Consider the following 12,312-nt stretch of genomic DNA (forward strand, 5'->3'; position numbering starts at 1 on the left):
ATTTCTCAGCTGTCTATTTTTATAAGCACTCTGCTCGTATTCAGTGTGAATAACACAAGAGACTGTCATTGAAGAAGTTAAGCGATCTGAATGAAAGATTATTATTTGGAATTATTTTGGATTGTGTTTGGGAGCTTTCATTTATTGCTTATAGAATGTTAAGGGATCCGAGATCACTTCAGAGTCAGATAATACATGCAGAAATAACATTAAGGACAAAACCTACGTCCATCTGCCCATGTTATTGTATTGAGGAATACAATAATACAAACACATCTGAACAACAACAATTAGTGTTGGTTCTGTTCACTGTCACTGTATCTCTCACTATATTACACCGTAATACACTATAGCACGTTTCAGATCTGTCAAGCGTGGTAACCTCAACTCATTTCTGTGAGGGTCTTGACTGGTTTCCTGTACTGAAAGGGGGTTTTGAGCCTTTTTATTATATAGGCTTCACTGCTTTCATGACATCCTGCCCACTGTCCATGCAATCTCTGCGCAAGAGCTTGCTTTCTGACAGAACCGTCACCTCAGGTTGTCAAGTTCTGGAAGAGAATTTACTGTTTGAAATGTGTGGATTTCACAACAGTAGTGTGAATGCCAAAGATTTTAGCTGTTGTAGTCATGATACAAAAAAGAAAAGAAAAAAAAAAACTTGCAAAGCATTTCTAAATTTTGATTTTTTTGAACCATGTTAATGCTAAACCTTATACGTGCACCCACACACACACAGACACAGATTTTACAGTTTTAGATTTTACACCCAGCAGTTTCCAAAAAATATGCTTAAAATCAGCCATTGCGTTTTATTAATATTAGCAAAAACTGCACATGAGTAACATGACATACTGTAAATTAAATAACAAAACCTTTTATTTTATTTTATTTTATTACCAGCAGCACAAGTGTAATTTACAGTACTAACCACAACCACTGTCGTGGTCAGCCTAATTTTTACATTATTACCATGCAAAATAATAATTAAAGTGATCCCTTGGTGCTGACGTACTGTCTTAAGCCCACAGTGGCTTTTGTGTGCAGTCTGAAGATATGACAGCCCTGACCAGTACGGGTGACTGCCTTTCACTGGCAGGTGTGTGTGTGTGTGGCATGTGTGGTGTGTGTGTGCGTGTTATCACTGGCAAGTCAGTGGGTGAACCTTGGCTTGTGTTGTTTGTCTGATAAACCCGTGGGCCAGTGGTTTTGTATAACCTTTCCATACTGAATGAAGTATAAGCCAAATGTTTTTCTTACATTTTGAGGCCAAAGAGCTTCATATGGACCAAAAATAATGTATAACAATAACAACATGGCTAATTGTTTAATAAATGTTCTATTTTTAACTTGAAAATCCAATTTACTCCTCGCCTTACAATGTTATAGACTAGTCCCGCTTTTAGAACTGGTGAAATTCCTATTTTATTAGTCATGCTTTTGCTATTTTATAATGTAAATCTACTGACAATTTGTGTTTTAGATAACTTTTATTTAAAACTGTCTAAAAATATAATGCAACATTGTTGCTGGGTTATTTATAATAATAAGGAGGACTCACAGCAATAGTTCACCTAAAAATGAAAAAGTGTTGAAAATGTCTGCACCCTCAGGCTGTCCAAGATGTAGATGTGTTGTTTCTTCATGAGAACAGATTTGGAGGAATTTGGCATTATATAATTTACTCACAAATGGATCACTGTGCCAATCACGATAAAAAAAAAAACATCACAATAACCTATCAAAAAAAAAAAAAAAAAAAAAAAAAAAAAAAAATCATCTACACCACTCCAATGCATCAACATTTTGTGAAGTGAACAACAAAAATAAACAAATCCATCATTACGGCGTTTTAGCTCTAAACCATAGGCTTTTGGCCAAAATCCAAATCCATAATCCAGAATAACACTTCTTGTCTTGTACTCACACGTGAAAAAATCTACCAACATATTTGAAGAGTTCAGATGCAAAACCAGCAAAGCCGTCTTGGTAAAAAAAATGAGAAAATGATACTGAGTGAATGCTCCTAGATATACAGATAGTATACATCCATCAAATACTTTTACTTCAAACTCACAAAATTCCAGCCTCAGCCCAATCAGAATTACCAGTACATACATAGAAACCTATACAAAGTAGCCAGAAAAAAATGCTAATTTTAAAGAAATACATCAGATGGATTTACAGGCTTTTGCATCTGAACCCTTCATTTGTTTAGAACTGTTTTGGACAGTTTTCAATTGTAAACAGTGCTGTGTGTATTTCTCATAATTTCTAATTCAGACAAGATGATATTTCATTGGACAAAACAATATTATGAATGGAGGACTCACATTTTAGCTTGATGCAGGTTTGAATTTATGTCTTATTGATGGATTTGTTTTTTTAAACATGCAGCTTTTCACTTCTCAAGATGTTAATTGATGGGCTGTAGTGGTGTGGATTACTTGTGGATTATTGTGATGTTTTTATCAGCTGTTTGGACTCTCACTCTGACGGCACCCATTCATTGTAGAGGATCCAAATCCATGAAGTGAACTATTCTATTAAGCAGTATCCTTTCCCCCGTTTTCTAAGCCTTGCACGCTGTGTTTGTCTTTATTCCCAGTTGATGTAGCATCAATAAGTACTTGCATCAATACATGCTTCAAGCTTAATTAATGTCACTAATGTGGAACTCAGGTCATATTAAAAGCTAAACTTGCTCCTACGAGATGTTCTGTAATACTTATCTAAGCTAGTTACAGTTATCAAGGGGGCTGAACTTAGTGTAGGTATCATTCATCAAGTCCTTACTTGCTTCATTTCGGTTTTAACAAGCTGAAATAAAATTCACAATGTTTGGAAATCATAAGCACAGTGATGGCAGAAACAGCTTAGCATATTCTATCAACAAACATTTTAACTGTGAGCCTCCATTGCCGCCGTAATTGCAAAGCTACATAGACCTTTTGGTTCTTTCTCTTTGCAAAACGGAACACACAGTGCATTCATATTTAGTCTACAGAGAGAACTGCCATCTCTCTGTTTTAAAAAAGGACTGATTATAGCAATTGCACACATTTGTCAATAATTGCTAATAATTAGGGCTCTCTTTATATAGCATTTAGCTTGTTGATTTGAAATTAACAGAACAGTCTGAAAGGTTCATTTCTACCAGCACAGCAGCACGCTGCTTGTTTTCTAATTAGGTTTTATTCATTAGATGGTTGAAAGCTCTTTGTGGATACTGCAATTAAAGTTGTTACTTAATTGTTGCATAAGTAATTTGAACTCCTGACCTTCACAAGGTTTCGCATTTGGCTTGAACTCTAGTATTTTTTTTTGGGGAGCATTTATCTTAAACATCTTTCCCCCCACACTGTAAAAAACAATTTGTTGAGTCAACTTAGAATAATTTGTAACCTGGCTGCCCTAAAATTTTAAGTTCAGTCAACTCAAAAAAGTTTATTCAACTTGAAATGTAAAATTATACTAAATGACAACTTAGATATTTGAGTTGAATCAACTTAAAATTTTAAGGCAGCTGGGTTACTTACCCATCTGTTAAGTTTAGCAAATATCTAAGTTGTTACTTAGTACAACTTAACATTTCAAGTTGACTAAGCTTATTTTAGTTGACTGAACTTAAAAGTTTGAGGCAGCAGGGTAACAAATTATTTTAAGCTGACTCAACAAATTGTTTTTTTATTTTTTACAGTGCATTTTCTGTACAGAAACTACTACTATTTATGCCCATCGATGTGATGATCATATTTTCTTTAGAGATATATGATTTAAAAATACATGAATGTAATTCATATAGACAAGTATGTGACTATACATTTTTTTGAAATAACAATGTTTTCAATGCTTAAAAATAAAATCTGGAAAGATTTATTTCATTTTTTGATTTTTTTGTCTCCTGGTTGAGAACCACCGTGTAAAGTGTGAGAAACACTTTGTAATCCATAGAGCAATGTAAACACTCAGTCGATCAACAACAGTCGTTTTTTGTTATCATATCAATATAAGTTAATGGAAACATACTCTGTTTGCAGGCTATTTATTCATTTATGTAAACTTTTCTGACACTGAATAATTTATGGTTGACATATATCGTATGAAAAGTCCCCATGCCCCAGGTGAAATGCAGGCCACTAAACAAACATTGGCTCAGATCGGTTACATGTCAAAAGGTGGACTCAATTCGTCTGTAGCACATTTAGCCTTAGAAAGAGGGGAGGGAACCTGTCCAATTATTTAGTCTTTTTTTTTTTGAAAAAGGGGTTAATGATGGAGTGAGGTGCCCCTAGCTGAGCTTCAGAGGAATATAGCACACTGTTTGGCTGAAGTCCCCCTCTAATTAAGCAGACATAATTGTCACCGATCTTAAGAGCTGTCGAGTAGCCACACTGCTGTAATTAGCGCTGCCACCGAGGACTTAAAGTTTCACTAAACCTTTCCAGTCTTCGCACAAGAGCACACACCTCAGCAAACCAACCCTCAGGCTTTAGATGAGTCTCTAGAGGACAGTAGGAGAGTAAAAGAAAAAGACAGTAACAACGGAGAAAGAGAGCAAAATCAGTGGGATTACACAATTTTTTATTAGAGAAAAGTTGCAATTTCAGCTTTAATTCTCATCTCTGCCGTGTTTTGTACCAAACGTTTCCAATTCTAGTTTTTGGTCCTCTATTACTCAGTTACATTATATATCCAATTTCATTTTCTCATCTTCTTTCCTTTTGTCCCTAATACTCTTTCTAGTTCGGAAGAACAGAGGTGATTGACAACACGCTAAATCCGGACTTTGTCAGGAAGTACATCCTGGACTACTTCTTTGAGGAGAAGCAGAACCTACGGTTTGATTTGTGAGTTTTTTCTTTTGATCCCTGTCCTAGAGGGCCACATCCACACCTCCATTCCTTTGGAAAACCTTCTCACCTCCTCCCACTTCCTGTTTCTTCTGTCGTTGGTCTTTGATGGAACCAACAGGAATATTCCAATGCATGACATGAATCTGATTTTCCATTTTTTTTAATGATTTACTTTGACCCTCTTACTTACATAATCCACACCGAGTTAACTTTTTAAATAAGCATGCATGGCTGTTTTGTGGCATGTGTAGTTTGCAAATGTTTTAGTAGTGTTTTCTTATAATTTGTTACTTACTTGGATTTAACCACACCAATAATGAAAACAGTAACAATATTAGCATCTATAATGCTCTCTTTATTATAAGGACATGATGCAGTTATGTTTTCTGACACTTTACATTTTCAAGCTCTTTAAAATCGTCAGAATTTTGATTGGCTGTTAATCTTTTTATTGTTCATCAGCTGAAAAACTTGTTCTAAAGTTATTTTGATTATATTGTTTCGCTGCACTGATCTAGAGTATTGGATTCAAAATTCAGCTACTGTCCATTAGAAGAAAAGCTTTTTGTATTTGGAGGGCATTCAGAAGAATAACCATTAGTAAATTCCTCGAAAGACTTGTTTAAAGCTGAAGTGTGTAATCCAAGGTTTCACGAAGATCTTAAGAGGTTAAGAAATTTAGGACATCTGTAAGAACGTAGCAATTCTTGAAAATTCTTCTTGGAAGTGATCAAATATTTTCTAAATATTTTCGTATCTGCCTACTATTTTTGTCAAGCAGTCTTGATGAAAATTATGTCATAGTTATAAAATGCTAAACAGGCTCTTTGTCTTGTTTTTGTAGAGTTGTACAATTTTTGATTTAGAAAAACATGTTGTATAATCATGAGGAGCATTGTTTACATGTAATGCAAAATATTTAAAACAACCCAATAAATTCATTAAACATCTCACCTTTATGGATTTAAGACAAGTTGGAGGTTATCCTAACTTTACGACAATGATTTTTAAAAACACTCTCTCTTATTTTAGATCATTCTTAAGAAACATAAGATATGGACATTCTTAAGTTTCCCAATTTTTCTGGAAATACAAAATATTCTTAACTTTATTCTTAGGGTAGAAAATCAGCTGAGAGGAATGGTTTATGAAGTTGTAAATTCATTGCTTTAATAGCAAACGATAAAACGTAATGGTTTTTACTTTATGCACTTTATGAAACTTGTCTGTCAGTGGCAAGCATGTTTGACCCATTTGTTGTTATGCACGCTCACTTGAAACATTTTTATGTGTATTTGAGCATTTTTATAACCATTAAAGAAATTGTTTTCTTTTAAAGTCTGTCTTTTATGGCTTTTAATTAGCTACTCAATGTGTATGAAGACTTTGGTTGACAATGTTTTTTTGCATGCTATTTTCTACTTATTTCAGATATGATGTTGACTCTAAAAGTCCTGATCTTTCCAAACACGTAAGTAATAAAAACATTTAAATGCAAATCAGTTTCTTTTGAAAAAATATCCCAATATATTTTGGAATTCACTCACCTTTAAAGAGAAAGTCATTGAGACTTTTAATTTGAAATGAGATTCAGTTTATTTTTCAACAAACATAATCTATTATTATGTAAAAATTAAATACAGTGTTTGTCTGACTCCACTGGCATGTTTACTTATGCAGAGTCAAAAAAAGAGATGTAAATCATCAAAAATGATTACGTGACGATACAATATATTTGGATATTCTTTATCCACATTCCTCTCCATTCCTGTGATCCTCATCACATCTCATTTAATGCATGCAAAGCGATCATGTAGATCGACTAATCGTCACTTTCTTCTCTGGTCTGATCATCCCCCCCAAACTGTGTGTAATGTTGTCTGTGTGGCTGGTATTGTATTTGTGTCTTGTGCTTTCTGTTACATGCTGTGCTCTGTTGTAAAAATGGCCGTGCTCCTTCCCAGAAGCCCCTTGAACTATACGTACGTCTTTGCCTTTCAATTCACTACTTTAACACGAGGGCAGAGTCGAATGCTTTTTGTTGAATTTGATAAGCTCTTACCTCCTCTTCTGCTTGATCCTGCCCACTGCATCTAGGACTTTCTTGGCCAGATGTTCTGCACGCTGGGCGAAATCGTGGGGTCGCCGGCCAGCCGACTAGAAAAACCTCTTGGGTGAGTAGAATTCAAATCACAGCTGTGTTTTCAGAAGTGTGTGTGTGCTGGCTTGCTTCCAGGGTCTAGTATTAGTCCAACCTGCCGGTGCATCTAGCTGCCATGATTTATTTATTTTCTCTTTCTTACCATTATGTTTTATGCTATTAATTTTTAGATTATTAGAATAATATGTGACCCTGGACCACAAAACCATAAGGGTTATTTTTTTTTGAAATTGGCTTTCTATTGCTTTATGGTTTCTACTGATGTATGGTTTGTTAGGATAGGACAATATTTGGCTGAGATACAACTATTTGAAAATCTGGAATCTGAAGGTGCAAAAAATCTAAATTGCCTTTAGGTTGTTTAAATGAAGTTCTTAGCAATGCATATTACTAATTAAAATGTAAGTTTATATATTTATGGTAGGAAATTTACAAAATATCTTTATGGAACATAATAGCCTAATGATTTTTAGCATAAAAGAAAAATATATCATTTTGACCCATTGAATGTTTTGTTGGCTATTGCTACAAATGGTTTTGTGGTCCAGGGTCACATATGTGACTCATTTTTAAGGTGCCCTTGTTAATGTGTAATTATACATTTAATTACCAAGTTATATTATTTTACAACTTACTGTATGGTTAGATTTAGGAAAAGGGTTTGGTTAATTGCATGTAATTATGCATAATTTACTGTTATTACTACAGTAAGTACATGTAAAGTTTAACAAGGTCACTGTAAAGTGTTATTAAATATATAACAAATATAATATTACAAGTATTTAATAATAATACATTAATTAAATGAAAAAGCAATTAAATAAATGTTTTATAAATAAATCTAGAAATGTATATATATATATATATATATATATATATATATATGAATATTTGGTCATTTTTTAAAAATAAATTAATACTTTCATTCACCAAGGATGCAATCAAATGACTTTTACATTGTTACAAAAATTTCTATTTCAAATAAATGCTGTTCTTTTGAAAAAAAAAAAAAAAAAAAAAAAAAGTGGATTACTTGTTCCAGAAAATATTCCATAAAATAGTATTGATAATATTTAAAAATATTTCTTAAGCAGAAAATCAGCATATCAAAATGATTACTGAAGGATCACATGACACTAAAGACTAAAAATAAATTACATTTTTAAATAGAAAACTTTTTTTAAATTGTAATGTTTTTTCTCAATATTAATGTATTTTTTTAATCAAATAAATGCAGCTTTGCTGAGCATAAGAGACTTCTTTCATACACATTACAAAAATTGGTAACATTTTATTTTAAAGTGTCTTTGTTACACGTTACATGCACTAACTATTATAATAACAATTAATTATGCATAATTAGATGCAAGTAACCCTAAGCCAAACCCTAATCCTAACTATATACATGTAGTTAATTATTAGTACTCAGTACTCATTACTCAATGACAGCTTAAAATAAAGTGTAACCCAAAAATCCTATTGACCCCAAACTTTTGAATGGTAAAATGTTTTATATAATATTATTCATAAATATAAAAGGAGTAATAGACTGAAGTGTAATATAACAATGTAAACAAACTAAAGTGTAATATAACAATGCTTTTATATATTTTATATGTTTATATTATTTATACATGATAGCTTACATCAGCTAAGGTCAGATTGTTTAATTTGATTTATTGTATTGATTTAAATCATGTATAATGTTGAATTTTGTAATCAGGTTACTGGCAAGTTAACTCTGTTTTATTTACACGCCAAAACCAATTTTTACTCGCATTTGGCGCTTGGCGAGTGTTAATTTTGCACCCTGCTTGTTTCTGTTGGCTGTTTCAGTGTTGGCAGAGGACACATTAGCAAAAGCAGTCGTCTGTGGCCCATTTTTTCAAAAGCATTGTTAGTCTTTTTGTTTCCCCGTCATTGGCCCTGGTAGAGCAGGTCCATCCAGATGGAGTCTGATCGTGGAGCGCAATATTTCTGGCTGAGAAACTCTTTAATTAGAGAGGTACCCTGATGTGTGAGATCAACAGATTTCAAGGCTTAGCTAGCGATCCTCATTAGCCGTAACCGTGCATTGTGGGTAAACTTGTCAGAGGATAGTTTCCTTGGTGTAAAAATGTTGAGACATGCATTTTTTCCCTTTTCTCCGTAAGTTTTTGTTCTATGACTTACAAAAGCAGAATCACGCATTCAGAAAGTCCCAAGGCAGAGGCAGTTTTTAATGAGAGCTGGAATTAGCTGGAAAATAATGCACTCATGTAACCCATGTTGTTGTTTAGTATTGAAATCATTTGTGAGCTGGAAAAGGCAGTTACTCAAGCTCTACAATAATGCAAATAACTACATTGTTCGGAAAATTACCTCGGTATTAGGCCTTCATACGCGAAGTGCACAACCCATGTATTCCCCTGAACGCTCTCTAAATCACCAAGCTGTGTTCAAAGCTCAAAGTATGTGTGCGTGTGGAGAACGTTAACATGTTTTCCATTGATTAACTCAAGGAAACCATCCTTGAGGGAATAACTGGAATCATAAAGTCCAGCAAACACACACTAAATTGCCTCCTTCAGGCTTGTAGACGGTCTAATAAACTGAAAGGGATAACGCAGTACGCTTTTGAGGCGATGTGAGGAAGTCTGAGGATATTCAGTGTCAGCATGTGTGTTTCTCTCACAATCACGAGAAATTCAGTTTTGCTCTGCTGCTGGTGTCGTGCGCAGGCTGCGTTAAGCCTGCATCCCCCTGAAGGCATCTGAAGAGATGCTGACCACAGGAGGCTTTCGTGACATTGATGAAAAAGATCTAAAATCAGTAAACCTGAAAGTTTAATGTCTGCCTAGCCTGCCTTGGACGTGTCAAGGGTTTGAAGATCTGAGACGCTCATAAAGGTACGGAAGATTGATACAAATTTTCAGAGATCTTATATGCCACTTTCCATAGGGCATAATTTGGTGTTCTGTTATTATAATTATTATTATTTTACCTTTAGTATAGGGACCAGTTCACACTATTAACTAGCTACCAGCATGCATATTACTAGCATATTGGCTGTTCATTAGTACTTATAAAGCACATATTCTGCATGACCATATTCTACATCCCTAATCCTACCCAATACCTAAACTTAACAACTACCTTACTATTAACAAGCAGCAAATTAGGAGTTTATTGAGGCAGAAATCATAGTTATGGTTTGTTAATAGTGAGAACTGGACCTTAAAATAAAGTGTTCCTTTTTTGTTATAACAGCAGTTCCTTTTTCATTGGAGTGGTGACTATTAGATACAGTGTAAAAAAAGTGTAAAAACTTTAGAGGAACAACAACAATAACAACAAAACAACAACAGCTTGCAACTGTGCTTGCAAGAATCATTCTGTAAAATACAGGAAAAATAAATAAATAAATAAATAAAATAAATAAATTGTAATGTTTCTCAACATTTAATTTTTTTTTGGTTTGTTTATTAAATTCACTTACAGTAACAACAACAACAGAAATCAGTAACACTTTAGAATAGGGACTTATTCACTATTAACTACGACTTTTCCCTCAATAAATTCCTAATTTGCTGCTTATTAATAGTTAGTAAGGTAGTTAATAAGTTTAGGTATTGGGTAGGATTAGGGATGTAAAATAAGGTCATGTAGTATAAGGCATTAATACATGCTTAATTAGTACTAATAAATGGCTAATATTCTAGTAATATGCATACTAATAAGAAACCAGTTAAAAAACTGGAACATAAAGTGTTACCAAAAAAGTTTCATAATAATAATCTCAGTGTTTACATAGGTGATTAACAGAAACAGAACTTAACAGAAGTGTGTAGAACTAATTAAAGAGATAGTTCTAAGTGTTTCTCTTCATCAGTCCAAAACAAGTCCAGTAAAGTGCAAGGGCGCATATGCAACGCCAAACGCATCGATTCACTACAGGAGGCCTTTATTTACCCCTCAGAGCCATGTGAGGCAATTTTTATTATGGATGGATGCACTTTATTTGACTTGTTTTGGACTGATAAAAAGAAACACCTGCCCATTGCCATGATAGAGCTTGGGAGAGCCATATAGAACTCCGACTGGATTCGTCTGAAAGAAGGAAGTCATATACACCTAGGATGCCCAGGGGTCAGAAAATAATGGGGTAATTTTAACTTTTGGGTGAACTAACGCTTTTACAACCAAGGAAACCAACTAGCAGGGAAACAGGCAAACAGGAACATGGAAAACCAATAGGCAACAAAAATTAATGGAGACTGTGACATAGTAAAACAAACAAAATAACAAACAAAAAATCACTAGCATTGTAAAACAGGTGGTAAAATTAAGACCATGTGATGAATTAAGGCTCATCAGAAGAACAGTGCACAGTGTCATACACACAAATACAAAACACCATCAAGGTAACAACACAGTAACAACAGACATCAGCAAATGACTATTTCATCTGTTAGTTTTTCACCATAAAGTAAAGGAGTATTCCATACAGACACAATATTAAATTTGACCCTTAGGTTGATAAACAACATTTTAGGTTAGGCACTTTATCTTCTGATACTTTGTTGAAAAAGAACAAAAATTAGACTTTTTAAAATATATGTATATTTCTAGCCTTTTTTATATATCATATTCATGGAAAGTGCCTCAAATATTCAGCAATATAGTCTTAAAAGTTTTGATATAAGCTCAGCCCAGCAGTGGGCTGCCAAACATCCCGCAAGTTTTGCAATTAGTGTACTTTGACTCTCCTTGTATGAGCACCATCTGCAGATGGCAGGAAGCTAACTTTAAGTACTGGACGACCCCCCACCATAATGAGGTCTATTACATGTTGCAGTGGATGTAAATGTCAGTGTATAATTAAACGGAGACACAGCACAAGTGAATGTATTTGAGGTTTCTGTGTTCATTTCCCACCATCGTGGTCCCAGACAATCCCAGCACTCTCAGCACACATATGTCTGAGTCTCAGGGGGGAGAGCTCCAGCCCGGACACCAATCTGTTTTCAACGGTTTAATAAGCTTTCCTAAAGCACATTTATGCAGCGTCTTTACAAGAGGCAACCCTTCTGTCCACAAGACACTCCGTGCACACATGCACATTTTTTCTCTACCTCTAAGTCTTTGGCTATTACAACGGCTCATGCTTGAGTCAGGGATTTGAACAAACATCAGCATTAAAGTTGCATGTAACTTGTCCCACATTGTTTGTAATTCGGACGTTAATAATACATTCATTTATGCAGCTTGTTGATAGGTGTGTTGTTACTTTTTTAAAGCGATTAGCCTTATGGT

At 34.2% G+C, this 12,312-nt stretch overlaps 1 protein-coding gene across 1 annotated transcript in view; it reads left to right on the forward strand.

Moving 5' to 3' along the window:
- cpne5b (copine Vb) overlaps positions 1-12,312 on the forward strand; it is a 119,745-nt gene that overhangs the window by 36,191 nt on the left and 71,242 nt on the right. The window contains exons 4-6 of the mRNA XM_051122691.1: positions 4,747-4,850; positions 6,288-6,327; positions 6,954-7,030. Of these exons, the coding sequence (XP_050978648.1) occupies positions 4,747-4,850; positions 6,288-6,327; positions 6,954-7,030 (221 nt within the window). The remainder of the gene's footprint in view (positions 1-4,746; positions 4,851-6,287; positions 6,328-6,953; positions 7,031-12,312) is intronic.

Source organism: Labeo rohita, chromosome 11 (genome assembly GCF_022985175.1).
Source record: "Labeo rohita strain BAU-BD-2019 chromosome 11, IGBB_LRoh.1.0, whole genome shotgun sequence".
Taxonomy (NCBI): Eukaryota; Metazoa; Chordata; class Actinopteri; order Cypriniformes; family Cyprinidae; genus Labeo; species Labeo rohita.